This window comes from Solanum dulcamara, chromosome 4 (genome assembly GCF_947179165.1).
Source record: "Solanum dulcamara chromosome 4, daSolDulc1.2, whole genome shotgun sequence".
Taxonomy (NCBI): domain Eukaryota; kingdom Viridiplantae; phylum Streptophyta; class Magnoliopsida; order Solanales; family Solanaceae; genus Solanum; species Solanum dulcamara.
The window spans coordinates 20,627,619-20,655,418 of NC_077240.1; the positions used below are offsets into that span (position 1 = coordinate 20,627,619).

At 35.4% G+C, this 27,800-nt stretch overlaps 3 protein-coding genes across 3 annotated transcripts; 1 reads left to right on the forward strand and 2 right to left on the reverse strand.

Moving 5' to 3' along the window:
- Positions 1–2,991: 2,991 nt before the first annotated feature.
- LOC129884087 (aspartic proteinase CDR1-like) lies at positions 2,992–5,303 on the reverse strand. The gene is made up of 2 exons (XM_055958452.1): positions 5,249–5,303; positions 2,992–4,310 (listed from the first exon to the last, which is right to left on the reverse strand). Exons 1-2 carry the CDS (start codon positions 5,301–5,303, stop codon positions 2,992–2,994), a joined length of 1,374 nt encoding a protein of 457 aa, XP_055814427.1.
- Positions 5,098–19,348, reverse strand: LOC129886861 (AUGMIN subunit 7). The gene is made up of 9 exons (XM_055961740.1): positions 19,110–19,348; positions 18,921–19,006; positions 18,492–18,553; positions 10,232–10,323; positions 9,977–10,102; positions 6,462–6,552; positions 6,232–6,339; positions 5,932–6,030; positions 5,098–5,584 (listed from the first exon to the last, which is right to left on the reverse strand). Exons 1-9 carry the CDS (start codon positions 19,241–19,243, stop codon positions 5,387–5,389), a joined length of 996 nt encoding a protein of 331 aa, XP_055817715.1. The 5' UTR covers positions 19,244–19,348; the 3' UTR covers positions 5,098–5,386.
- A 4,312-nt stretch (positions 19,349–23,660) lies between these two features.
- LOC129886862 (xylulose 5-phosphate/phosphate translocator, chloroplastic) lies at positions 23,661–25,451 on the forward strand. The gene has a single exon (XM_055961742.1). The coding sequence runs from the start codon at positions 23,903–23,905 to the stop codon at positions 25,169–25,171; it is 1,269 nt and encodes a 422-aa protein (XP_055817717.1). The 5' UTR covers positions 23,661–23,902; the 3' UTR covers positions 25,172–25,451.
- The last annotated feature ends 2,349 nt before the right edge of the window (positions 25,452–27,800 follow it).

The window sequence follows — 27,800 nt, forward strand, 5'->3', positions numbered from 1 at the left end:
TCATTTGTTCAAGAAACAAGTTCGTAGAAAACATCAATTACGCAATATTTTATAAAATATATTAAATTTAAGGAAATTCTCAAGAAACACAATCATGGGACTCAATTCATTCACAAATAAACCTATCACAATCATGGAGCACATGAAAGAACAAGTTTCATCCTTTAGTTTAGCCTTATATACCTGGGATGAAGACATACAATCAAACTGGTAAGATTCTAGCTTGAAATCTTTGAACCTTAAACCTTTCTCCTCTCCTTAGCCCTAGTTTCTTTTGCTTGAATGCGTAAAAAGTCTAAGAAATGGATTTAGAAACCCTTATAAGGTCGAAAATGGCATATATTAGCCATAGATTAAGTATAGGAGGGGTGGGGAAAAGACCGGAATGCCCCTCCCTGAAACTGAAAAACGTACGAAAAAATACACATAAATCGTATTCGTCAAATGTGATTTATGTACAAAAGTCACGCAACACATAAAATGCATTTTCCAAATGCTTTTTATGAACAAAGTGAAAAAATGAACTAGGTGGGGCATCAGGGACCTATCGCGTACTCTTCTAGTTAAGCATTTTTTTACCACGAAAAATTATCTTTTGATCCGATTGGCCTAAAATTCAATCAAGACCACTTTTTCACATGATTTTTCTCCTTGATCAATATTCTAGCCTCGAATTGGCTAAAAAAAGTTAGGGATGGTACGTTATGCGAGGGCGCTATCCTCTAGGGGTATTTTGGTAATTTTGGGGGTATAACACCAACCCTCATCCCGACACTCGATCTGAGACCCGACCTTGACTATAGACCCGACTCCGACCTCGACTCAATTTGAAACTCGGGAGTTGGGTCTTGAATCAAGGTCGAGTGTCGGGTCTCAAATCGAAGTCGAGAATCGGGTCTCGAATTGAGTATCAGGAGTCGGATCTAGGATTAGTATTGGAAATCGATACTCGAGACTTAAGTTGGGATGAAAAATTGAGGTGTGAGGTTCCAAAATGATTTTGAAAAATATTTTCCTTACTTTTTTAAGGGAAGTGTTTTTTCTTGAATTTGAGGAAAATAAGTTGATTTGAAAAAGATTTTTCAAAATATTTAAGCCAACCAAATATGAGAAAATTGGAAAACATTTTCCTCCATACCAAACACACCCGGTATGGAGCTTAAGAAAATAAAGAAGTTTATTTTATCGTGCGGTCCTAAATTAAAGTTATGTCAAATGTACCAAAATAGCTTTTAACTTTGTGGCTGTAAACATGTCGCGTTTAAATTAAAATTTTACCAAAAAAAGAAAAGAGGTCATTCCTTTTTAAACAGACTAAAAAAGATCATTCTTTTTTAAACGGAGGGAGTAGCAAAACTACGTGTCGTGTCAAAATGTGAATTTTCTTGCATAAGATCAGTTTCTCATTTTAATTTTAACCATTAAATGCTAGTTAATTTTGTTAACATATACTAATCTTTAATGTAATTAAATTTTGATTTCCATTCTTTGTTTCCTATTAAATTAAAGCTGATTTTACAATTTACTTCCATTACTGGGAGCTGGCAATATACATGTAAGTTTTTCACCTCCTCTTTTGTCTAAGAGATTTGCGATTCATTAAAGAGAATTGTTTTCTTTTCCATTATTTACTACTTTTGAAATTTAGATTCTGGAAATATATTTTCCCTTTGTATTAAGTCACAATTTATTGGTTTTAACTAGTACTTACTTTTTTTGTTCTTTGAACATACAAACATGCATGTGTGTTAGCAATTTTGGATTGCAACGTTTAGCCTTTTCAATATTCTATTTATTTAAATTCACAGTGTATAATAGCTCCTAAACCCTATAACGGTTTTTGTTTTTTTGTTTCATTTTGGAAACATTTTCAGTGAAAATATGAGTCCAAGATTTATTATGGTTATTGCTCTAGTGGGTGTTCTCATTTGCGGAATTAATGGCGAAAGGAGTTATAGTAGAAAATTGTTTGGGGCATGTGATGATCAAAATTCTGTTCAAACTGATCAACCAGATCAAAATTCATTCCCCTTCGATTATCAGGATCCACCTTTAACCGTTGATCAGGATTCCACTCTTATTGATCAATCAAATGAAAATTCATTTGACTTCTATAAATCAAACTTGTCTACATTAGGTGAGCCACTTTTAATAGCTGATCAGAATTCCACTCAAATTGATCGATCAAATCAAACTCCATTTGGCTTAGATTTGACTGAAGTAGGTGATCAATCAAATTCGTATACATTGGATGAGCCAATTGGTGTCGGTGAGCCACTTTTAACTGCTGATCAAGATTTCGCTCAAATTGATCGATCAAATCAAGTTCCATTTGGCATCGATTTGACTGAAGTAGGTGATCAATCAAATTCGTATACATTGAATGAGCCAATTGGTGTCAGTGAGCACTTTTAACTGCTGATCGGAATTCCGCTCAAACTGATCGATCAAATGAAAATTCATTTGACTCTTGTACTTGATCAATCAAATATTTAGTTTTCGTCTAACATACATGTATAAATAATACTATCTTTACATGAAAAAAATCACTAAGGAAACTTATTTGAAAAGTAGATAACACGATATTGAAATTGATATTGGGACACATGATGTACAACAACAAATATAGGACGTGAATAATTAGAAAGATTTACTATGACGATTTATGAAAATGAAAATAAGAATATAGTTGGAGGCCTCCACATGAAAAATTCTGTATTGCACGTTAATTAAATATATAAACATGGTTCAATATAAAATGCATATAAGCAACACAATCTAATACATAGCCATAAATATGAATTTAGTGGTCAATAAAATGATATAAACTCCATAATTCCAATAAATTTCTCTTTTACTTATTTATTTTCATGTTTAGTCTTATCATTAAGCAACAATTTCTCAAACGTATAAATAGTCAAATTTAAATTTTCAAAATATCGATTTATATCATTAACTAGAATAATTTAGTAAAACAAACACTTAATTCGATTATTTGGAGCAATCAGTAGCCTTGAAAGATACTGTCTTACTATTTAAATCATAACCAACCAAGAAATTCATCTGTGCAATATTCCCATAAATTTGACCACCATATGATCCAGCAAATGCAAAGCAAATTGAGCTATCACTTGTCTCCACGAATGTATTCCATGGACCCAATCTCACATCTGCACCTATAAAATGCATTGTGATGATCGGAATTTTATCGATGGAAACAGATTTGTAGCACAAACTTAGAGAACCAGTTGGATCCACCACAGTGGGCAGCTTGATTGCACTCTTAACCATTCCTTCCAGTTTTACGTATATTTCGGGTGAAAACAGAGTTAAAACTGTCCCTGAATCAATAATAATGTTACCTTCTCCGAAAGAGAAAGACACATTTCGAAAATCTAATCGGTTTTTACCCACACTAACACCTTCCAGTGTGAGATAATAGTATGTTGCTGGAAATTTTACAGCTAAAGGTGTTGTAACAACTTCATCGCCTGATACAAATCCGTTAGTACCAAAATGTATTTTGCTTTTAGGAATATAGGTTTTGTGTTGAAATAATGGAGCTAAACAGTACGAGAATTTTCCCCCAATTGACGAACCCATTTGAGAAATTAACGAAAATTTCCCACCTCCAAGCCCTACAATCCCTGATTCTTTGTCACCACTAAATGAACCTGCATTATTGTGCCCGCATCCGATAACTGTTTTCTTCAACTTGACTTGTTTGTTTCTCGATGATCCAAATCGTATAGTCTCTGTTGCTAAATCACCGATGCTGTAGGAATGGTCTCCGTACATGATTTGATACCCGCAAGTCTTCTTCGTCATGTTGCAGGACGTTGGAAAATTGGCGTGACACATTTTGGAATGGCAAGGTAAGGGTTTATAAGTCGATGATTTTTTCGGATTGAAGAAACGAGATTGTTGCTTGAAGCAATTTTTACAGGGCAAACATTGAGTCCATGTGAGGTCGCTGCCAGTATCAGCAACCCCTAAGGTACGCACTGGAGGCGTACCTATGGAGTATTTCATGAGATACTCGCCGTTGTTTGAAGCAACAACGGCAGAGGATGATCGTGAACAAAGACTAATAGAACGATTGAAAGAACGATGAAATGAATTACTCATTCGCTCCGTAAAACTTAAGGAAGGATCATAAAAGGGGGAATTGGGTGAATCTCTATGAATGAGATCAATGCTGAAACCATTGTTCATAGCTTTTGTGAATGCAAATATTGAAGAAACAATAGCAAAGATGGTGAAAAATGAATAATGTGTCATACAATTTGCCATTGTTTTAGTCACTTTTGCTTTGTTAGATTAACTGTGTGTGATGTGATTTATATTTGTAGAAAATTTATTCAAACTGGAGTTATTATGATTTTACTTTAATTAAATTGAGGAGATTACATTAATCCAGAAATAATGATGATACAATCTGTAATTCTACTTCCACTGCATAAATTAATACTTTTCTTGTCTAATATGCAAAGCTTTATTTGACCCGCGTCTGAATATAATTTGAAATTGTCCAATTCTTTTGAATTGACTTCAATTTCACTGTACAATTAACTTTTGGTTCTTTATTTTTTTAACGACAGTTTCAGAGACCTCCCACCCGTTTAGCTTTTAACACTAACCTCCCTTATCGTTTATAAAATATTACGTTTTTCTCTCTTATGTTAATTCTATTGTTAACGTCTTTTATTTACAACAAAATCAAATAAAGAAATAGTGTTACAAAACAAAACGCAATGAAAGGCATAAAATTAGAATAAGGATAGTAGGCATAATATCGTAAATCCTAAGGAAGGTTAGTTTTTACAAAGCAAAACGTGAGGGAGCTCTCTGAAATCATCCCTTATTTAAATAACAAAAATAATATTGTTTCAAAAATATTTATATGTAATCTAAGCAAAACACTAAAAGGGGTGGAGGTTGGAGGTAGGGGTGTGGGGGCCCTGTGGAGTTTGGGGGTTTTGGAAGTTGGGGAGGAGTGCAATGTCAGAAATTTGTTTTCCTACAAAAAAAACTCTCCAAAAATTTGGACTAAAAAGTTGAAAAGAAAATATTTTCCTCCATGGCAAGACGGTAATATACCCAACGCTCACTAACTTTTAACTACCTTGTAAAGAAATTGAATACAACACCCTTGCTAATTCATCAGTTTGGATACAAAAGTCATATACCTTTGGTACTTGTGCACAAACTAATAAAAAAACTACTTGATATCATAGGCCTTTGTTACTTGTGCACAACAACCTAATTGAGAACTTCTCATTTGACACATGACCAGTGAACATATAACAACCAATGTGGTGTGATTTTACAAGAACAACAAATAATGTAATCTCAATTAGCTCCAACTCTAGGTCACGATGATAAATTACAAAGATATATCTTCACCTCGCTCACGGGCAATAGAAGCTGAAAGAATTGCAAGATCGCGATTCAAGAGTGTAAGTGCAGTTTCACATTCGGAAATTATTCTTGTCACGGAAGATGGCTCGCCAGCCACTGTTTCGGAGGAACCAACAGCTACAGCTGCATGCGAGTCCCGAAGATTCTTCAAGTTTCCCAGGAACTGTCAAAGATGTCAAGACAAAGGAATTACTCATATATACCCACTTGAAGATGGTATCAGAGTATCAGAAGACAATAAACAAGACTGAAACAACCACCACACTCAATAATGTCAAACAAAGCTAAAATAATCTCTTACTAGTAAAAGGGATGGTCAACTAAACGACAACCGGTGTCATCTATGCTCCTACATGCGTTGGAGGTTTTATCTACAAAGCATGCAACACTAGTAGAACCTCTTTGGTCACCTTAGAACTGGTTCAAATCTTCCAAAATTTAACAAAAGTAGGCTGTTGATAATACACTGAATCCCTATCCTGAACAAACATATAATTCATATTAAAGTACCTTCCAGAGCATCTTATATGCTTCCAATAGTCTATTGGCAGCAGGCCCAAACCCATGCAGTTGTGGTACTTCCATCATGTGGGTCCACGGACGTATTTCCTACAGTTATAACCTCAAATATGTTAAGAAGAGAATATACAAACACAAAAAGTTAGGAGGGACATATAAAGATACTGAGCCAAAGGGTAAGAAAGGGAGGACTTGATGGGGGTTCCAGCATAAAATACCAGCCTCTATAGTATGCAATCAATGAAGATAACAACGGGAGTCTTAATAGATGAACAATGAAGAAAACAAAACCTTGGTATAGATTGTGTTGAAGGTCCTTGCAGTGTCTAAAAAGGATTCCAAATGTCCCCGTAGTTTTGCTTCAACATCTACATATTCCTCATCTGGGTTGTATGGATGCTGTAGGAGAAGAATTAACCATGACTTCCAGTTGAACACAAAAAATAACCAATTGAAGCTTATAAATACTAGCTGAAACTAAATACAAGAGAAACAAAGCAGTGAGTACTGAGAGGATTAACCTTTGATGCTAAATCATCAACCATTTCCTGAAGACTCAGAAGCCTATTTGATTGATCTGAAAGTTGCTTCTCCAAATCAGATATGTCTGGCCTGCAAGTGAACTTTGATTACAATAAGGTCAATAGAAAGTTACTATCTGGAAAGTATATAAAGCAAACGACATATGTTTCTTCAAGCAAGCAGGCACATATAACCTTGTTTTCAAAAAGGATGATATCTCGCCAAATAACTGCTTGCTAACAAGCCAGAACTGGAACAGGACCATCACAGTTAATATTGAAGGACCTCTCTTTAACAACATTTCACTATAACAACCTAGTTTTCTCTATAACCGACCTTCATATTATGTTATATTATATATTCTCTATAACAACATCTCGCTATAGCAGCCAAAAAATATTCAGACAAACAACGCTGTTATGAAGAGGTTTGACTGTATATGAAGATAAGCAGTCTCAAACAAAAACAAAGATTCCAAAGGAATCCTTATTTTCAGTATTCTTTCAGAGTGGTGGAGAAGAGGGTGAGGAGAGGAGTGTCAATCTCAGAGAACCAGTTCGGATTCATGCCGAGGCGGTCGACTACTAAAGCAATACATCTTATACGGAGACTAGTGGAGAAATTTAGAGAAAGAAAAAGGGATCTCCATATGGTGTTCATTGACCTTGAAAAGGCTTATGACCAAGTTTCGAGGGATGTTCTCTGGAGGTGTCTAGAGGCTAAAGGTGTCCCAATGGTGTATATTAGGGCAATAAAGGACATGTATGCTGGAGCCAAGACTCGGGTTAGGACGGTAGGAGGTGACTCAGACCATTTTCCTATTAAGGTGGGACTACATCACGGATCTGGGCTGAGCCCTTTTCTTTTTGCCTTGGTGATGGATGAGCTGACACGGTCTATTCAAGAGGAGGTTCCATGGTGTATACTATTTGCAGACGACTTAGTTTTGATTGATGAGACTCGGGACGAAGTTAATGATAGGTTGGAGGTTTGGAGACAAATGCTGGAGTCCAAAGGGTTCAGATTGAACAGGACCAAAACAGAATACTTGGAGTGTAAATTTAGTGTTGCGATGGATGAAGTGGGCGGGGAAGTGAGGTTTGCCACCCAACTTATCCCCAAGACAGAAAGCTTTAAATATCTTGGATCCATTATCCAGAATAGTGGGGACATCGATGATGATGTCACGCACCGCATTGGGGCAGCATGGTTGAAATGGAGGCTAGCCTCTGGAGTCCTGTGTGATAAGAAAGTACCACCTAAACTTAAAGGTAAGTTCTACAGAATGGTGGTTAGACTAGCGTTGTTATATAGAGTGAAGTGTTGGCAGTAAAGAACTCTCATGTTCAAAAGATGCATGTTGCGGAGATGAGGATGCTAAGATAGATGTGTGGACACACTAGGAGTGATTAGATCAAGAATGAGGTTATTCGGGAGAAGATGGGAGTGGCATCCGTGGTCGACAAGATGAGAGAAGCGAGACTGAGATGGTTTGGGCATGTGCAGAGGAGGGGTGTCGACGCCCCAGTTAGGAGGTACGAGCAGTTGGATTTGGGGACTATGCGAAGGGGTAGGGGTAGACCGAAAAAGTATTGGAAAGAGGTGATTAGACAAGATATGGCGCTACTCCCTATCACCAAGGACATGACCTCAGATAGAAAAGAGTGGAGGTCGCGAATTAGGGTAAAAGGCTAATAGAAATAGAATGGTGTCTTGTCGTGTGTCGGTTTAGGGTGGTCGTAGGTCTAGGCGTGCCTTTATAGTTGTGTTGCTATTGCCTTTGATTATCGCAGTACTTTGCTATAGTTATTGTTCTTGTCTTGTAAATTGCATTGCATTTTATTTTTTATTTCTTATTTTTATTTATGTATTTATTTATTTTCATTATGCTATATATATTGTTTTTCTCTCGTATTTGGAACTGTGACTTTTGAGCCGAGGGTCTTTCGGAAACAACCTCTCTACCTCCATGAGGTAGTGGTAAGGTTTGCGTACATCTTACCCTCCCCAGACCCCACTTGTGGAATTTCACTAGGTATGTTGTTTTCTATTCTTTATTCTTTTCCTTTCAAATTCTAATTACTTTGGGGTCATTCTTCCTTCACCCAAGAAGTGGCTAGGTTGATTGAATTCAACGCCCCCAACCCCTCTTTCTACTCTTCATTTTTTCTACTTGCCTTAGGTCTTCACCCTAACCTTGGTAAAGGTCCAGGATAACCAACACGACATGTAGGAATTGAAGAGACAATAGGTTTCATCCGTATGGACCTCGGAATTGATATCACACTACTAGTTTTGGCAAGGTGGTTTTGTCGATGGGCTTCATCCAATTGGACCTCTGATTCAAATATTGCACCAGTACTTTTGGATACGATGGTTTTACAATAGAAGAAGATTAGACTAAAGTGTTCTTCCACACAGGAATAGCAAGTATGCTAAGTCTTCCTGAAGGACCCAAATACAACTGAGACCTGGAATGAACACTTTCACCAGCTAATCAGCAACAGGTACACAACTTAAAACCCCTGCCCTTGGGTAGATTCTGAAATTCTTTACCATACCTTTTTCCAAGTTTCAATTTCTATTTGCTATTACTCCCTCCGTTTTAAAAAGAATGGCCTAGTTTGACTTGGCACGAAGTTTAAGAAAACAAAGAAGACTTTTCCATCTTGTGGTCCTAAACTAAAGTAATGTCAAATGTACCAAAATACCCTTTAATCTTGTCGCCTTAAACATGCCACGTGGAAAATTGAAATTAAAGTTTTACCAAAATAGGAAAGGGGTCATTCTTTTTGGAACAAATTAAAAAGGAAACAGATTAAAAAGAAAGGAGGTCATTCTTTTTGAAACGGAGGGAGTATATTTTATCCAACCATAGATACAGAGAATGGATTTCATCTACATAACAGGCGATAGTTTACCTTTATTTGCGATCAGCTGGTAAAACTTTCCAGAATTAGAAAAATCAAATTACATTAGAAACTTTCGAAGCCAAGCTGCAACAAAAGCACTCTTTCCCTTAGTTTACCCAGTCATGTGCCCTTTGAGGAATCTTTGACAGCATAAATGCCATAATTTGTCAGCTTAGTGGAAGTGAAGGGTAAAAAAAGAAAAGAGAAAGAAGATTCTCCTTAAGAAAGCATCAGAAGAACTTGTCTGTCTTCTTCCCTACAATGAGATAAAAGAGAAAAAGGTGCCAGACCTAAAGACTTGTGGAAAAATCTCTTTTGGTTGGTCATGACCTTTTGTTGAACTTTCAAGGACAGTTGGCATGGAACTTAAAGCCAAGACCACAAGTATGGCGCCACTAAATTGTAGGTGCAGAAGCAGCAACGATCTCAAAAGGTTCTAACTTTAGGTGCTACTATTGAATACAAATTTTCATACAGGTAATTATTTTCTCTTTTTCAAAGCCCATTATGACTTTAACAGTTACCTTTAAAAGAAACTAACATATTCAATAAGTAAATAAATTTATTGTACAATTTGATGGAGAAAAAGAAATCTTCCTTACAAAGGATAGATAGACTGGATTTGAACATCTGCAGGAAACAGTTTGCATTCTTCTGAAAAAATTTGAGCCTGCTTTTCAGCTATGGCATCAATCAATTGAATATCCTTTGCTACCTGCTCGTCCACACTACAAGGAGAAAAAACGATTAAGATATTTCAAATATAAATTAATAATCAAACTGAGATGAAATGTGTGTTTCAATGTATGTAGAGAATAAAATCTCCACAAACATTAAGGTGGAGTCAAACGTCTAACCTCCATTCAGGGTTATCAGCATACATACTTGCCTCCACGAGATCCACAATAAGGCGTAGCATTTCCATACGATCTTCGTAACTACCTCGTCCCTGCAACAGAATCAGCAAAACATTTTCTTTGTTTTAGAAATCATCAAAAACCTCAAAAGTATTGGAAGCAATAGAATATTCCAAGCCTAACAGTACAAAGATGCTACAGAATACAATCATTGTCCGGAGAATCAGAGGAGTGTGAGTATCCTTGTGTTCTAAACTCAGAATATCCCATCAACCGAACTCCATACAAACCTAAAAGCCCACCTTACAAAGTTGACTTTACATCTCCAATTGCTTGTCCCTTACTCCCTTATACTGAATAAATAACATCATGACCTCTTCACTTGCATTTCTAACACCATGCGTGCACTTTGTAAACACTGGTATGTCCCATCAATAACCGATGATACTATAAAGACTTCCATTCCCTCACCAATTAACTAAATGACGCAAACTTGAAAAGTGAGAGTACGGGGTAAGACCTAAAATAAAAGGAAATTTTAAATGATAACTAGCATAGCAAGGTCTTCCATCATGCTCTATGTGAAAGTATATTGGAATTTCTCAAGTATGCAACCAAATTAGCCCGTATCTATTTGCGTTGGTAATGGATGAACTGACGTTATATATCTAAGGAGAAGTGTCATGGTGTATGCTATTTGCAGATGATATAGTTTTGATTAACGAGACACGTGGCGGAGTTAATGATAGGTTGGAGGTTTGAAGACAAACCCTGGAGTCTAAAGGGTTCGGGTTGAACAAGACTAAGATAGAATACTTGGAATGCAAGTTCATTGACATAACTTGCGCGGCAGATGTGGAAGTAAGGATTGATACTCAAGTCATCTCCATTTATCCTAGATAGGAAGATATATAAGTCGAGGATAAGGGTAAAAGTCTAGTAGGTAGTCGAGTGTTGTCTACTTCCCCTATCAATATTGTTATTATTACTCTCCTACGATCTTCTTCTTCGATTTAAATATTTCTTTTTTTTGCTTCAGTGATATATTATTTGTTGTTGCTGCTATTCACTTCTTCATTGTTTTCAGTATGGCTTCTTCGATATTGTACTTGTTTTACTTGCTTGATTTTTGATACATTTTACTTGAACCGAGGGTCTATCGAAAACAACTGTTATACCCGATAAAATTACCAAAATACCCCTAGACTAAAGAAGCTCGCATAACGAATCTTCCTTAACTTTTTTGGTTAATCCGAGGCCGGAATATCGATCAGGGGGGAAATTGTGTAGGAAAATGGTCCTGGTTGAATTTTAGGCCAACCAGATCGAAAGATAAATTTTCGGAGTGAAATGAAGGAAAGCAGAGGAGTGCACGAAACGTCCGCGTCGCGAACCTGACGCGGACTTACACTTAATCTCATTCTGGTTATTTTCTACGGGGTTAGAATTTGATCAGGAAAATTTCAAAATTAATATGCACTATGAGGGAAAAAGTCTGTGTTGCGCACTTGGTCCCCCACAAGCCAATTTTTCTCCCCGTTTTTAATTTTAAGGAGAGGCATTCCAATTTTTTCCCCACCCCTCCTATACTTAACCTATGGCTGATATAGGTCGTTTTCTGGGCTAAGGAGTGGAGAAGAGGCTAGGGTTCAAAAGATTCAAGAAAATTCTTGCCAGATTGATTGTCTTGTCTTCATTCCCAGGTATGTAAGGCTAAACTAAAGCATGGACTTTGTTCTTCCATGTGACCCATGATTGTGATAGGTTGATTTGTGAATGAATTGAGTCTTCATGATAGTGTTTCTTGCGAATTTCAGTAAAGTTAACATATTTTTACATGGTATTGCGTAATTGATGTTTTCTACGAACTTTCTTCTTGAATAAATGATTTAAAACTATTTACTTTATGAACCCTCATAATATTTTGACTAATATTGAATGTATAAGTCTAAGGATTGAGTCTGGAGCCTTGAACTTGTGAGTGCATGATTGTGATTGGGATGTGAGCATAATGATAGTCTTGATGAAATTTGATAGTCCTTTATATCTTCATAATTGAACTGTAATGAATGGTCTCAACTAAATGTTGTCATAAATGAATTTCAAAAACTACTCTTAAATAAATGATTGAGAATGATTGTATAATTGATTGGTTAAAAGGATTGATTGGATAGAACTCTGAATTGATAAGAGTTCATATGAGACTTATTGATTGATTTGATTGGAATTGATTGTCTTATGAGCATTGAGTCTTGGGAGAAGTATTGAGCACCGAATTGGGTAAGTGTATAGTCACTTCTCGAATCCCATGAACTACGTAGCCAGCGTAGGATGGAGGGTTAAACCCCTTAAGTCCCAAAACGATGGACTTTGATAGATTGTGGATCCAATGATAGTGATTCGTCCCTTACCCTGGCAAAGTATTAGACGGGTGTGGCAATGACACCGCTTCGTTGTACATCACCGGCTTATAGGTGATGGTTGTCGGTTAGAGAAACTCCCAATTAGGATATGATCTTGCCTGATAGGATTGTTTGATTGAGATTGTGAGTGATTGAGTCGAATTTGAAAAGTTTCACTATATTATAAATTTGCCTATCCTTGAGTTGAGTCCTTTGAGTTGATTGATGAGATTGAGGTAAGTGTTGTTGATTGTTCCTCCTTCCTACCATTTTACATACCCGTACATTCCACGTACTGACGCCTTTTGGCTTGTATCGTTTCATGATGTAGATGCAGGTCCTAGTCTGTTGAAGATTTACTTCTTTCCTGAAGGTGGTGAGACCTCCTTGTTGTTCGAAGGGATCATATTTATTTCATCTTGATTTTAGTAATTTCTTTTGGGTAGCCAAGAACTTGTCATTGGCACCATCTGGAGGCTATGTTCATAGACAAATAGATGATAGTGTCGAGTAGATGTTTTGGGTTTCAAAACTATCCTTATGATACGAAGTTGATTTGAGATTTGTTTTACATAGAATATTCTTCTCAAAATATTGATTCGGTTAGCCCATTTGAATGTCTTTTAAAGTCATTTTGAGTCTTCCGCTGAGTGATTGAATGTGTGATTGGACAAGTGGTTCGCTTGGAGCCAGCAATGGTCTTCGAGTGGCGGCCACGCCTAGGGTACCCTCCCGAGGCATGACAAACTTGGTATCAGAGCACGGTATTCAAGAGTCCTAGGGAGTCTATGAAACCGTGTCTAGTAGAGTCCTTCTTATGGGTGTGTTGTGCACCACACTTATAATCAGAAGGCTATAGGACATTAGGAATTGTTCCACTTCTTTCATATTTTGTGTTCGTGCGATAGAGTTCAACTCTATAAAAGTTCCCTTCTGATTCGTGTGTTGTTCAAATCCATTCAACTATCGCTCATACTCAAGGTGGTTGGAACAGTAAAGCTCAGATCCTTATTGATGAGTTACTTTCAGATAAAGTATTCAGAGGTTAAAGGCACTGCACCAGGATTGAGAGGAGCCGATTAGTGTGCACAAGTCTATTGATTTGAAAGAATGCACCCTCATTCACATGAATCGTGCGTTGAGCCAGAACAAGATGTATTTCCATACTCTTTTAAAAAAAACCTTACTTCAGATGTTATCCTCAAGAGGAACGCTATGTCTCTAAATGATTAGTGTCACCATCCGATGGAATGTGATTTGAGGCATGGTAAGCTATGATTCGTAGAATGATCCTAGGGCTAAAAAGATGGAGTTAGAGAAGTATAAACCGAATAGTGAGAACGGTGGTTGATTGAGGCATGTAACTAGAGTTAGGTACCTATATGGTAAGCAATGGGGTTAGAAGTTTTCCCTTTTGACTTTGATTAAAGATGTAGTAAGTATCGTCTAGCTTTCATGACAGGAGATATAGAAGAGTTGTTAGTTAAGATGAGTTAGAGTACACTCGAACCATAAGAGGAGTTTAATGTTGAGGTGTCTTTGTATTAGTAAAAAACCTACTATAAGTGTTGAACGGAAGGGAGGAGTAGTCATGAGATGATAGATCTAATCTAGGATTATGATTTTGAAGAGAGTGTCCCATGTTATTTAGAGGGATATGAATATAACTAGGCAATGAGGGGTAATGAAGGGGCAAATAGTACTTAGGTTAAGATCCTGGGGCATCTGTGTTTCTCCTCTTCACATGTCCAAACCATCTCAGTCGCATTTCCCGCATCTTGTCTTCCACCGAGGCCACTCCCATCTTGTTTCGAATAGCCTCATTTCTAATCCTGTCGCTCCTGGTGTGGCCACACATCCATCTCAACATTCTCATCTCGACAACTTTCATCTTTTGAATATGAGAGATCTTAACTGGCCAATACTCTGCCCCATACAACAGAGCCGGTCTAACCACCACTTTGTAGAATTTTCCCTTAAGTTGTGGTGACACCTTTTTGTCGCATAGCACTCCAGAAGCGAGCCTTCATTTCATCCACTCTGCCCCAATACGATGTGTGACATCATCGCCAATCTCCCTGCTGCCTTGCATGATAGACCCAAGATACTTGAAACTACTTCTCTTTTGGATGGCTTGGGCACCAAGCCTAACTTCCACGCCAACCTCCTGAGGTGTTTCACTGAACTTGCACTCTAAGTACTCAGTCTTGGTCCTACTCAGCTTAAACCCTTTAAACTCTAAGGTATGTCTCCAATCCTCCAGCTTAGCGTTAACTCTGCTACGAGTCTCATCGATCAGGACTATGTCATCCGCGAAAAGCATACACCATGGCACCCCACCTTGAATTTGTCGCGTCAATCCATCCATCACCAAGGCAAATAAAAATGGACTAAGAGTTGATCCTTGATGCAACCCCATCACAACTGGGAAGTGCTCTGAGTCCCCTCCTACTGTCCTTGCCCTGGTTTTTGGCTCCCTCATACATGTCCTTGCCCTGGTTTTGGCTCCCTCATACATGTCCTTGATCACCCTACTGTATGTCACAGGTACATTTTTAGCCTCCAAACATCTCCATAGTATCTCTCTTGGAACTTTATCGTAGGCCTTTTCTAGATTGATGAATACCATATGCAAGTCCCTCTTCCTCTCCCTATACTGCTCCACCAGTCTCCTCATAAGATGGATGGCTTCTGTAATTGAGCGTTCCGGCATAAATCCGAACTGGTTCTCTGAAATAGACACGCCTCTCCTCACCCTCATCTCCACCACTCTTTCCCACACTTTCATAGTGTGGCTTAGTAGCTTGATACCTCTATAGTTGTTGCAACTCTGGATATCCCCTTTGTTTTTGTATAAAGGGATCATTACGCTTAACCTCCATTCTTCGGGCATCGTTGCCGTTTTAAAGATGACGTTAAATAACCTAGTCAGCCACTCCAAACCTACCGAGCTTGTACTCTTCCAAAATTCCCCGGGAATCTCGTCAGGTCCGGTTGCTCTTCCCCAACGCATCCTACGAACAGCACCCTTAACCTCTTCGACCTTAATACTCCTACAATACCCAAAATTGTGACGCCTCCCTGTATATTCCAAATCTCCCAACACACAGTCTTTGTCCCCTACGGCATTCAAGAGTTTATGGAAGTATGACTGTCATCTCTGTTTAATGAGAGTCTCCTCTACCAATACTTTTCCATGCTCGTCCTTAATGCACTTCACTTGATCCATATCGCGTGCTCTTCTCTCAATCAATGAAAGAAATATCACACATAACAATGACTAATAGCATATATTCTATGCCAGTAGATGTCTCAAGGTTCTATAATCTATGCTGATATTAAAATAGACAAAATCTTATAAGTGTAAGTATCACCAGAGCCAAAAGAAATACAATAACCCCGGTACTTCCTGAGATAACAGCAAACTGTACCTTAAAATGATCCATACTGTATTTAATAGTAGTGCTACTCCTATCAGTTCTCCATGAACAAATTAAGGACAAAAGAATCCTAGTTTTGAACCATTGAGACCATATGAAATGCTATATTGAGCTGAGACAGCAGTCTTAAGTTTTTAACCACCAAAATCTAAGTTATCATCAGAAGCATATAGAAAGGTTGAACACTACACTAACGATAATAATGTGCTATGGTGAGAAATCCAAATCGTTCATTATCTTTTTGACAAGAGTGGTGCCAGGCCAGTACATGTCCTTAACTATTCCACCAAGTACCTGCTACCTCCTACCATCATGAATGCCAAGTAACTCTGCCCAGCAAGAGTTAGCTAGATCAGAAAAACTCCAAATTTTTCATTTTATAAGGAGGATCCAGAAAAAAAAAATCTTACCTGCATCCACATATAGGTTGTTAAATAAGAATCATAGCCCAGCCATAAGCAAATTCCAGGAATCAGAAACATTTAACCAGACATGATTGGCAATCCTAAGGATTTGTCCATCAGAAATTATCTTCCTCACCTAATTAGAAAACTACAACTTTCTTTTTCAAACATTACCTTTAATTTTGTTGCATGTGCTTTAGTTTATTAAAAAAAGCAATACAATCCTAGCAATTAAAAGTGGAATCTGAGATGAAGAGTCAAAGGGGTAGTACTTATACTTAAGCAAGGTAAGTAAAGTAATACACTTTCAAGAAATGGATCAATGTCATATTCATCTCACTGTTTGAGTAGATCCAGTTAGTAGTTTATGTGATATTTCATGTCATTACTCCACAAGCTAAGAGATTCAGATCACAAAATTCTTTTAATATCCAATACAGTATGGCCTATGATCAATAGGGGTCAGCGGAATATTTCTCAACCAGGCTTGATAACCAAATGCTAAAACTGCGGAAGATTGAAAGGTGCTTGACCAAATTTTGACGAGAAAAAGGACTAAATATGATTCAACATTTCTGTGAGAAATATAGGAGAAAAATATGATTGAATTGTGTATCTACATTATTACACAGAGACCCTATTTATAGACACTACACTACAATTCTTTACCAACTAGGATACTATTTACTATTTACTATTTCGATTCTTATTACTATTCATATTCCTATTCCTATTCTAAGTAGGATTGTATATACCTATTCATATTCTAACACTCCCCCTCAAGCTAGTGCATACAAGTCATATGTACCTAGCTTGTTACAAATGTAATCAATACGAGGACCAATGAGGAGCTTGGTGAGAGATCTGCAAGTCGATCACTCGACTTCACAAAATTGACAGTCAATTTCAATGCGCTCAGTCTTCTCATGAAATACTAGATTTGATGCATAATGCCAATCAATCTCAATGTGTTTGGTCTTTGCATGAAATACTGGATTTGATGCATAATGTCGATAATATATAGAGCGATAAATTCCTAAATTGCAGTGTTAAACTTTCCAAACCAAGTTTAAGAAGACTGTTTCAGACCATAGAGTGACTTACACAATTAACATACAAGGCTACCAGGCTCCCCCGAGCAACAAAACTAGGTGGGTGCTCCATCTAGACTCCTTCACAATGTAGCGATTGCTGGAAAGTGCTCAAAATATGGTATAAAATATGGTATAAAATATATGGATCGCCTTGGAATCAATAGACGAGTCGACATTAAACAAGAAAGTCACAGAAAAAATAATCAGAACATACTCATGCGTCGGAGTTTTAGTTTTGATGGTTAAAAGTGGTCACAACCAGTAGAAATGATATGGGTAAGTAGAAATGATATGGGTAAGGTCGGAATGATGGCACGACCCTACACAAATATGAAAGTAGTCATCGGAAAGAGGCATGGTACTACACAAATTGGATATGAAAAAGTAGTCACCGAAAATATGGCATGGTGCTACATAAATTAAATATGAAAAAAAGTAGTTACTGAAAAGATGCAAGGTGCTACGCAAATTAGATATGAGAAAATAGTCACCGAAAAGATATACGGTGACTCAGACTTTTGCTAACATAATCATTGACCAGACAGGCGACATATATGAGTAATAGCCGCCCGCCGGCAGCAGAAGCTCTTTAATTCTTTACCAAGATCATAGAGGCTCTAATACCATGTGAGAAATACAAAAGAAAAATATTATTGAATTGTGTATCTATATTATTATACAGAGACCCTATTTATAGACACTACAGTATAATTTTTTACCAACTAGGATACTATATACTATTTCTATTCTTATTACTATTCAAATTCCTATTCCTATTCTAAGTAGGATTGTATATACATATTCCTATTCTAACAATTCCATTTATAAGATACCAAATATCCAAATACATCTACCAGTGGCACATTACATAAAATGGAGTATACTATGCATCTAAAAGGAAAAAAGGCAATAAGACGCACTTGGATTGCTTCTGGATCAACAGTAGTAGTAATGCCTAGAAACTTTGCAATCTCTGCTAAATCTGCCAAAAATACACAAATGTACCTGATCAAAACAGACATAAGAAGCAACATTTACACAACAATTTCTCCAGATCTAACCTAAAACAAACATTCTCAAGGACATCCTGATTATTCTAATGAAATATTTCAATCAGCACTTTCATAAGGGAACCAAATCAAAGCTCTTTACTGATAATTAAAAACATAAAACCCACTTGATGTTAACAAAATTATCTAACGGATATACCCATACTAAGATCAACACTTCAGTAAGAACAATCAAGCAAGATGCACTGCATTGCCAAATAAATGCACCAGAATCTAATTCTTCACCAATTTCCAACATCAATCAAAAAAGGGTATTTGAAAGGGGAAAAAAAACTATACACTGAATGCGAGAAGTCTCCTCATCGCGATCCACGGCATCCCCTTGTAGATTTTGTTGAGAAAATGGTGATTTGTCCCCTAATAACCTGTGAACTCAGACCAAAAAAGTAGAAATTAAGAGAAATAAAGATGACCCATTTATAGCTAATACTTGTTTCTTATGAGGAAAGGGATTACAAGGGGTTGTACTTGAAGAAAAGCCATTCAAGAAGAGCGTATCGTTCCATGCCGGCAAAGAGAAGGGACTGTGCAGGAGCATTAGCTCTTGGGTAATTCAATGTAGCCAATTTCTTCTGTATTTCTTCCATTTGCTTCGCTGCCATTCCCAGTTTCGATCGTGGGCTTCAGAATTTACTGGCGAAACACAAAGACGAGAGAGAGAGTATGAATTTGGTGAAGTTTCAACTGTGTTCGAAAAAGATGTGAGAAAATGAAGGAGTTTAAAAGAAATAAAGCGTGTTAAAATTGAAATTGTGTTCGGATAAGAATAATAATTTTGATATATTCTATGAGATTATTTTATTTTATTTTTGATAATGGATAAGAATTATTTAATTTTTAAAATTATTTTATCCTATTATTTTTATTATTTAATTTTTAAAATTATTGTATCCTATCATTTTAAAAATAGTGAAATAAGTTATCTTATGTAATAGGTAAAAAACTTAGTTCTTCGAGTGTTTATATTAAACTAGTTAAGTGTACGTACTTTGCACATGTGTATCGTTTTAATTAATAATAAATGTATATAAAAAAAATATTGTATGTACGTTAGATTATTAAGTACAATCCTTTTGAAAAAATAACGTAAAAAAAATTGAAAGTTAAAAGTGTTTTTAAAGAGAAACATGTCATTACACTATCAATTAAGGAGTATAGTTAAAAGTAGTGATCAAATTTTTGTCATTGATATCAAAAGTTAAAATTATATTGATATTGATACACGAAAATATATTATAAACAATAAAATTAAGAAAAAATGAACTACATAATATATGAGTATAATAATATAACATTATTACTTGTAACAACATAACAATAACAGAGAGGATATATGGGCAAACAAAAGATAACAACATGAAAGTTGTAATTGAAGAAAACACACTCTAAATAATAAGGTAAAAAATATGAACTACATTATTTATGAACATAATAATATAACACGTAACAAATTAATAATAACAGAAAGAAATATGGTGAAGTAATTTTAATCATTTCTCAGCCATTAAGTCGGTTTGTTTTTAAGATGTAGATGTTAATCATTCAGATCTTAATCATTAAGTGTGTTTATTTTACAATAACTTATTGAATCAAGTAGCTCTAAATAATTAAGATTTATATCAAAGTCTGGATATCATTAAGATGTCTATTTAAGAATCGGAGAAGGGCCTTAAATATCCTTAAAATATTGAAATTGGTACAAAAATACCCTTCGTTTACCTTTTGGCCACAAAATGCCCTTAGGGTTAACCTTTACGGCCCTATTATACCCTTTTCACAAACGGACTAATTAGTCCACTTAATTAGCATTTTCATTTAATACGTGGCCCTATGTGATTCGTCGAAAAATTTAATTGACTAAAACTAACCAACCCAACCCAAACCCGAATTCACCCCTAAAAAGCCATCGAACCCAATTATCTAAAATTCAATTAATTTAAATAAAGATAAATTTTATATATTCAGATATGTATTCAAATCTTAATGCAATATCTTAGTATTTAAATGTGTATTCAGATTAAAATCGATGTTCATTCTAATTTAGACGGATTAATGTTAATGAAAATAAGTGTGACCTTAGTACCTCCATAACGGATAAAAGTAACGGCTTCTCAATTTTATATTGAGATGTCGTAAGAGTATCTATATAAATTAATCTGCTTAGAAGGTACAATAGATAGTACTGGTATCTAAAAGTGGAAGACTTTTAATTTCACTTGGACACAGTCATTGTTTCGAATGAATTCGTATTATGAGGGAGACAACCATTTATATTTTGACTTGGACTCTGCAATAATGAAATACTTTTACACTAAAAAACGAAGAAGAAATTGGTAAGTTTTCAATAATCTCCTTTAATAACTTTAGGTAAAATATTAAATCTTGAAATTCAATTTTTTTTAAAGTATTTTAGCGTTAAATTTAGTTCTTATAATATTTGGTCCTAAATTAGTACTTCAATTTATACAAGAAAAGTTAATTGATTATAATATTCTTAATTTTAGGACTTCTTACATTATAATTCAAATATGAAATTTTTTGCCTTAATCTACACCTTAAAAGGAATCAAGGTTCAGTTGAATCACCTTGTTTTGCCTATTATTTTAAAAGATTTTTGATTATTTTTTTGAATCAAGTCTATTTTAATTGAAAAAAGATTCTCCGTATATAAATTTAATCATAATAAGAAAATTTTCTCCATTTAATTTTTATTATCCTTATTATAGTCTATATTTAATATCATTAAAATAATGGTATAATAATTGAAGGAAAATAGTGAAAAGACGATTTTGTCTAAAGCGAAAAGTTCAAATAACATTTTAAGGGTCTTCATGTTTTTAATATAGTATAGATTAATATTAATATAATTTATCATGATTAAGTGATTTAATGAAGTAAAAACACATGTTAATTAATCATGAAGTAAAATAACTCTATATTCAAATACATGACAGGCATGTATTAATTTGGTATTAAGATACAATGTACATATATATATATATATAAGTTTTTGCCATGATAAGTATTTGATGTAATATTCAAAGATATGAACAAACTAAAATGGACACCAACGTTGTTTACCCTCTAACTCAGTGATTTAGAATAGTAATTAAATTTTTGTTCAGGAATCAAGGGCAAGAAAATTATAATGACTTCTTGATGCTATAAGACTTGCTCATAAATATAATCAAGACAGTAGGTAGGACAACCTATTGTAAAGTAATGAATAAAAAAGTAGAAAGATCATAATCTTATTGAATTGTCTCTCATTTTTATGATCAAGTAGCTTTTAGCTATGATATGGTGCAATAGTGAGATTGTTTTATTTTTAATTAGAGATTTTGGATTTGAGCTTTGGGTATGAATTTTTTTTTTGTTGGAGCGACAATCCTGAATAGGACATGCAGTGTGCGATCCAAATTTAGTTGAGACTCCAAGGGCTCCGAACAATGGGTGGGAAACCAAAAAATAGTAGTTTTTAGCTATTAGGAGCATGTTTAGATAGACTTATTTTAAATACTTTTTAAGTTAAAATAACTTTTAAGCTCTTTTTTATATTTAGGTAAATGAACAAAATGCTTTTGAATATTCATTTTAAGACAAAATAACTTTAAAAAAATTGAAAATAAAAAACAGAGATTTTCAACTTTAAAAAAAAAACTTAAAAAAGTTTATCAAATCAGGTTCTAAGAGCCCTTTTGGATTGACTTATACGCAGCTTATAAGCTGTTTTCAGTTTTATTAAGTGTTTGACTAATCAACTTAAAATCATTTTGTGCTTAAAATAAGTCTCAATAAATAATTGAGTTTGTTTGGATAAACTTATAAGTCAAAAAAATAAGTTGGACTATACCTACTTATTTTTTTTAACTTATAAAAAAATTTCAACTTATAAACTGTTTAATATAAGTCCATCTAAAAGTCTCAATCTCGCGGCCAATTCAACTCTCACCTCATGGTCTAAGCTCTATTTCTTATTATTAGACAATGTGTCGAAAAGAAACTTTAATGATCGAGTTAGAGTCACAAATGTAATAAAATAATTATGATAAAACTTAGACATCTTACAACTTACAGATGATGAGTAAGGAAGAATTTATAACCTAATCCTTAATAACGTTTTTTGCGTTGTACGCCCCTCACGATGACCATTAATTTTTTTGGAAGAGTCATTAGGCATGTGATTTTATTGAGACATATTTTAGATTTTTTGATAACCGTTGTTGATAACGCTTGTTTATTCTGAAGTTTTCAGTGAATAATAGCATCTCTGTTATACTTGTTGCCCTTGTTGAATTGAACCTGTCCAATCTTCAGTCGTTGCATGTCATATATCAATTCGTCCATTATAGTGTGTATCCACTTTATACGAGGACAAATTCTATTTATAATTTTATCTTCACTTGTATAATTGTACAAAATTAGTTGTGATTTCTACTTTCATACGATATGAAATTATATTTTGAAATCAAATTAATTTGAAGTTGAAGTTTTGTTTGGATATGCAATTCGAATTTTCTTAGTTATATTTTTTTTCATAAATATAAAAACCCACATGTTGTGAAAACATCAAAAAAATTCCCATTCTTATACAATTATACCAAATGAGCAAACCATAATTAATCAACAAGATATCGAAATATCCTAAGACGCCGCATTGATAAATCATATATTTTCATGTTCCTTTTATAAATAAAAATTTGCAATTACAAACTTTCAAATATGCATAATCTTATAAAGATTCATTAATCTACAATAGTAGTAACTATTTATTTTTTAATATAATCTTTTCACATGGTACAAACAATCTTTTCACATCAAATATGAGTCTTTTTATGGTAAAATTTAAAATAATAAGTCTTAAATTTTTTACAAAATATAAATGTATGAGTGGAATTTTCATTTGAAAGTTTTTAAAATAACGACTTAAAATTCCAAATTGAGTTTTTAAAAATTTTAAAATCGTGATTTCAGATCGAATGTCGATCGTAATTTCATTTTAAAAGGTTTTTTTTTTGGTCCTTCAACTTTGCGGAAAATCACAAGGGCAAACATAGAGTGGAATAAACTGTGAATCTGTTTGTTGAAACACAATCAGTCACAGTCAGTGTCCCGAGGTTGTGGGTAGGTGGCTGCCACCGGGTGAACTTGTGAGATTTCTTTGTATCTTGTTGCTTAAATATCTTGTCCCCATATCTTTATTTGCTTTAAAGTTTCTGCTTTTTTGTGTTCCAGAATCTTGTGTGTTCTAACATTCAAAGATGCTCACTTTAAATGTTCTCCCATCCACTAATGTCACTCTCTCCAAATCCCGTCCTAAGTATCCTGTCAGCCCTTCACCTTTTCATCCAAATCTTGGCAGTAGAAACCAAAAGTTGAGAACTTTCTCATTAACCAAACCCTTGATTCAAAATGGACACCCTTTTAGGTGTTCTGCAAATCAAGATTCTGAGATCTCTCGTCCAAGATTGGATTTTTCCAAAATCTTGAGACACCCATCTGGATTTTCTTCAAGAAATACAACTCAGATCCTTGAAGCAGCCTCTGGAACCCCAGAAGAAGTAAGCCCAGATGGGGAGATTGAAGTTTCAAAGCCAAAAGTGAATATGAAACTGGCTCTCATTTTTGGTCTGTGGTACTTTCAGAACATTGTGTTTAACATATATAACAAGAAGGTATTGAACATCTTTCCCTATCCATGGCTTCTTGCTTCTTTCCAGCTATTCTGTGGTTCTGTTTGGATGTTAATTTTGTGGTCTTTTAAGCTACAACCTTGCCCAAAAATCAACAAATCATTCATCATTGCCCTTCTTGGACCTGCTTTGTTTCACACAATAGGCCATATTTCAGCTTGTGTTTCATTTTCAAAGGTTGCTGTTTCTTTCACCCATGTTATTAAGTCTGCAGAACCTGTGTTCTCTGTTGTGTTTTCATCATTCCTTGGTGATACATATCCTCTGACTGTTTGGCTTTCAATTCTTCCCATTGTGTTTGGTTGCTCTCTGGCTGCTGTCACTGAAGTGTCCTTCAATTTGGGGGGCTTGTCGGGAGCTATGATCAGTAATGTTGGGTTTGTTCTTCGCAATATATTTTCGAAAAGGAGCTTACAGAATTTTAAGGAAGTGGATGGCTTGAACCTGTATGGTTGGATAACCATAATCTCATTGATATATCTGTTTCCAGTGGCGGTGTTTGTGGAAGGTTCTCAATGGGTGGCAGGGTATCACAAAGCTCTTGGAACTATAGGAAATCCTAACACATTTTATTTATGGGTTCTCATATCTGGGATTTTCTATCATCTCTATAACCAATCTTCTTACCAAGCTCTGGATGATATTAGTCCCCTGACGTTTTCAGTGGGTAATACTATGAAGAGAGTGGTAGTGATTGTCGCCACTGTGTTAGTATTCAGGAATCCAGTTAGGCCTCTAAATGCACTTGGCTCTGCAATTGCCATATTTGGAACTTTCTTGTACTCACAGGCAACGGTTAAAAAGCCAAAGAAAGAGGCAGTGGAAAAGAAGGACTAGGAGAATGGTTTATTTAGCAAAGAAAGAGGCAGTGGAAAAAGAGGACTAGGAGGATGGTTTATTTAGCACCGAGATACTTTTGATCGACAGCATATTGAAATTTTCTTACTTCAAAACAAAAACTTTATCAATTCCAGTAGTTTCATGTCTGATGTATGCCTCATTTTTATCGGTACTGCTTTTTGTTTTTTGTGGTTTATCTAGTGGCTTATACTCGAGTCTATCTCTCTGAACCACTGATGATGATGTTCCCATCAATTTTGATCTTAGTTTATTTGGATATCTTGCTGTTTAATTTCAAACTCATCTGACTTACATTTTTCCAGTTATTTTTGTAAGCACAATCATTACCAATAACAAAGGGACATAATGCATGCTAGAATTTGTGGAGTTTTTAGGTTACAATTAGTCTTTTTGGTTTTCTTACTTTTGAAACAGAATGTTCTACCTTTCACCAGGTAGGGTAAGGCTGCGTACACACCAGCCTCTCCAGACTCCATTTGTTGGATTACGTTGGGTATGTTGTTGCTGTAGTATGCATGTGGATGCCTCCACATTACTGTAGAATTCAATGGTGAGGTTATATTGACCTTGTAAGCCAATGGTTGGATAATTGGCTTATATGGATCCTTCCTGTGTGAAAGCACATAGAAAAATGACATCAATCCCTTTCCGGAGTCGGCCTTAGATCTCTTCTTTTGAATGTTTTCCGGGGCTACTTTTTCAGTCGCAAGTGCTGCTACAACTAATTGGTTATTCAGGGTTTAGGGTTTAGCGAGATGTAACCCTAGCTAGATTAGGGTTACACTTGCGATAAAGAAGCTAGCCAGAAAGCAGGTCAGGCAGAAAAAAATAAAATGACAGAACTAAATCTGGTAAAGTAACTGACATAAGTCTATGAACGGCTTTGTCAATATTCTGGCAAGTTAGCAACTTAGCATATCAATATTGTGTTTGTGTGTTTTCCATTTGAGTGGTCATAGATGTTTATGTTTGTTTCTGTTGCAAGGTCGTTGTATGTTATGTTACAGAGCAACAATGATGTGGACATTGTGCTGAAGACATCTGTGGCAGGTACTATGTTGTTTTAGCAATCAAAAGAGTGGAAAAATTATTTCTTGATGGATGTATGTCATAATGCCAGTGATAACCATGTGTACAATGATTTACTAATAGCAAGTCCTATGATCTATATACACTCGTATTTGACTTTTATTGCATAAAGATCTATTTTGTTTGCTCTCATCAATCCTTTAGTTATTGCTTTCGATCATACATGAACTTCTTCTCTGGGATGAAAAATTATGCGCCTTAAACCTATAGGTTCTTTTTAAACATATTATGTTCCCATGGATGATATGGACGTGTAGCAGATTTCAAATCCCCAAGTGCTTTGCTTTCAAGTTGCTGGTATTCTTTCAAACTTCTAAAGACATCATACTAATTATATTGTGCTACTTCCTTCTTGTTTTCAGCTTTTGGTTGTAGGCATTGCTGTCTTGATTTCGTTAACCTCCAAAATAAATTCATATCTTGAACCCAGAATAATGTCATTTGATTTGTCAAGAAAGTACACCATATAGTCAGAGGTGCTTCGCAACAATGAGAAGCGGGAAGAGGTGTATCCCTCTCCCATAGTTACTTGAAAGGTCGATTGGTAGGAAAGAAGAGAGGAAAAAACAGTCCTTTTGAACATCAAATAACCAACCATATATTTAAACAATTAACGCGTTTATGAGAATTATGGTCTAATAATTTTCTGTCTCTAATACTTATAAAATAGAACACAGTTTACCGCCTGAAGCATCAGATGGCTCTGGAATGAATGCCTTCTGTTAAGTGGAAAAGTTTATTTTGGTTATTTCAACAAAGATTTTTTGTAAGCCAGTAACTGATGCTTGCTGCTGTTCTGTCATTAGCTAGGTTGTGTAATTACTTGAAAGGCAGGTAGTAAGGTTAATTGTTATGTAGAGAGGCGCTCTAAGAGAGCTTATGGATATTGCTCTAGCTTTTGATTAAGTGATCAGGAAAAAATGTTACTTTCAGACTAGATTGATCATCTGTCATCTTACGACAATTAGGATTACTTGTATGTGCTAATATTCCCCATTCAAGATTGAATCAGCGCCTATGAAGACCACCTCTAAGTGCTTCTATTGAACATCTTCTGAGGAGTAACATTTCGACATTTTCTCATCAATTTCTGTTCTGAGGTGCTGTAAGGGTAGGTATATCTTTGGCATTTTCTTCGTAATGATCCAGAACGGATACTTTTAGAGTTTGCCTCTTTTCATACTTTCTCAAGTAGAAAATGTGTTAGAATCAACTGCAGAAATCAAAAGGAAAATGTGTTGAATCAACTGCAGAAATCAAGTTGAAAATTTGTCCAACAGGTGTTACAGTCAATAGCTAAGACTAAATCGCACTGGTTCTTCAGATTTGGTGCAAGTAGCTATACTGATTGTGCCACCAGAAAGATAAGCTTAAACATTGGGCATATGTGCTGGCTGAGAATCTGACTTGGGGTTCATTTCTGATGAAGTTCTGAAACTTAATTGCTTTCCTAACTAGAATAAACTTCAAGTTCTCTGCATCTGAATAGCTTATTGTGAATATGCATGGATTCTTC

Excerpts from the sequence above, each read along its gene's own strand:
- LOC129884087 (XM_055958452.1), bottom strand. The coding sequence starts at position 5,303 with ATGTTCACTGGTCATGTGTCAAATGAGAAGTTCTCAATTAGGTTGTTG. Across the intron at positions 4,311-5,248 it reads AATTAGGTTGTTGTGCACAA|CAAAAGTGACTAAAACAATG; the intron begins GTAACAAAGGCC and ends AATCTAACAAAG.
- LOC129886861 (XM_055961740.1), bottom strand. The coding sequence starts at position 19,243 with ATGGCAGCGAAGCAAATGGAAGAAATACAGAAGAAATTGGCTACATTG. Across the intron at positions 18,554-18,920 it reads GGAGACTTCTCGCATTCAGT|ATTTAGCAGAGATTGCAAAG; the intron begins GTATAGTTTTTT and ends TATTTTTGGCAG. Across the intron at positions 10,103-10,231 it reads GCTGATAACCCTGAATGGAG|TGTGGACGAGCAGGTAGCAA; the intron begins GTTAGACGTTTG and ends TTCTCCTTGTAG.
- LOC129886862 (XM_055961742.1), top strand. The coding sequence starts at position 23,903 with ATGCTCACTTTAAATGTTCTCCCATCCACTAATGTCACTCTCTCCAAA.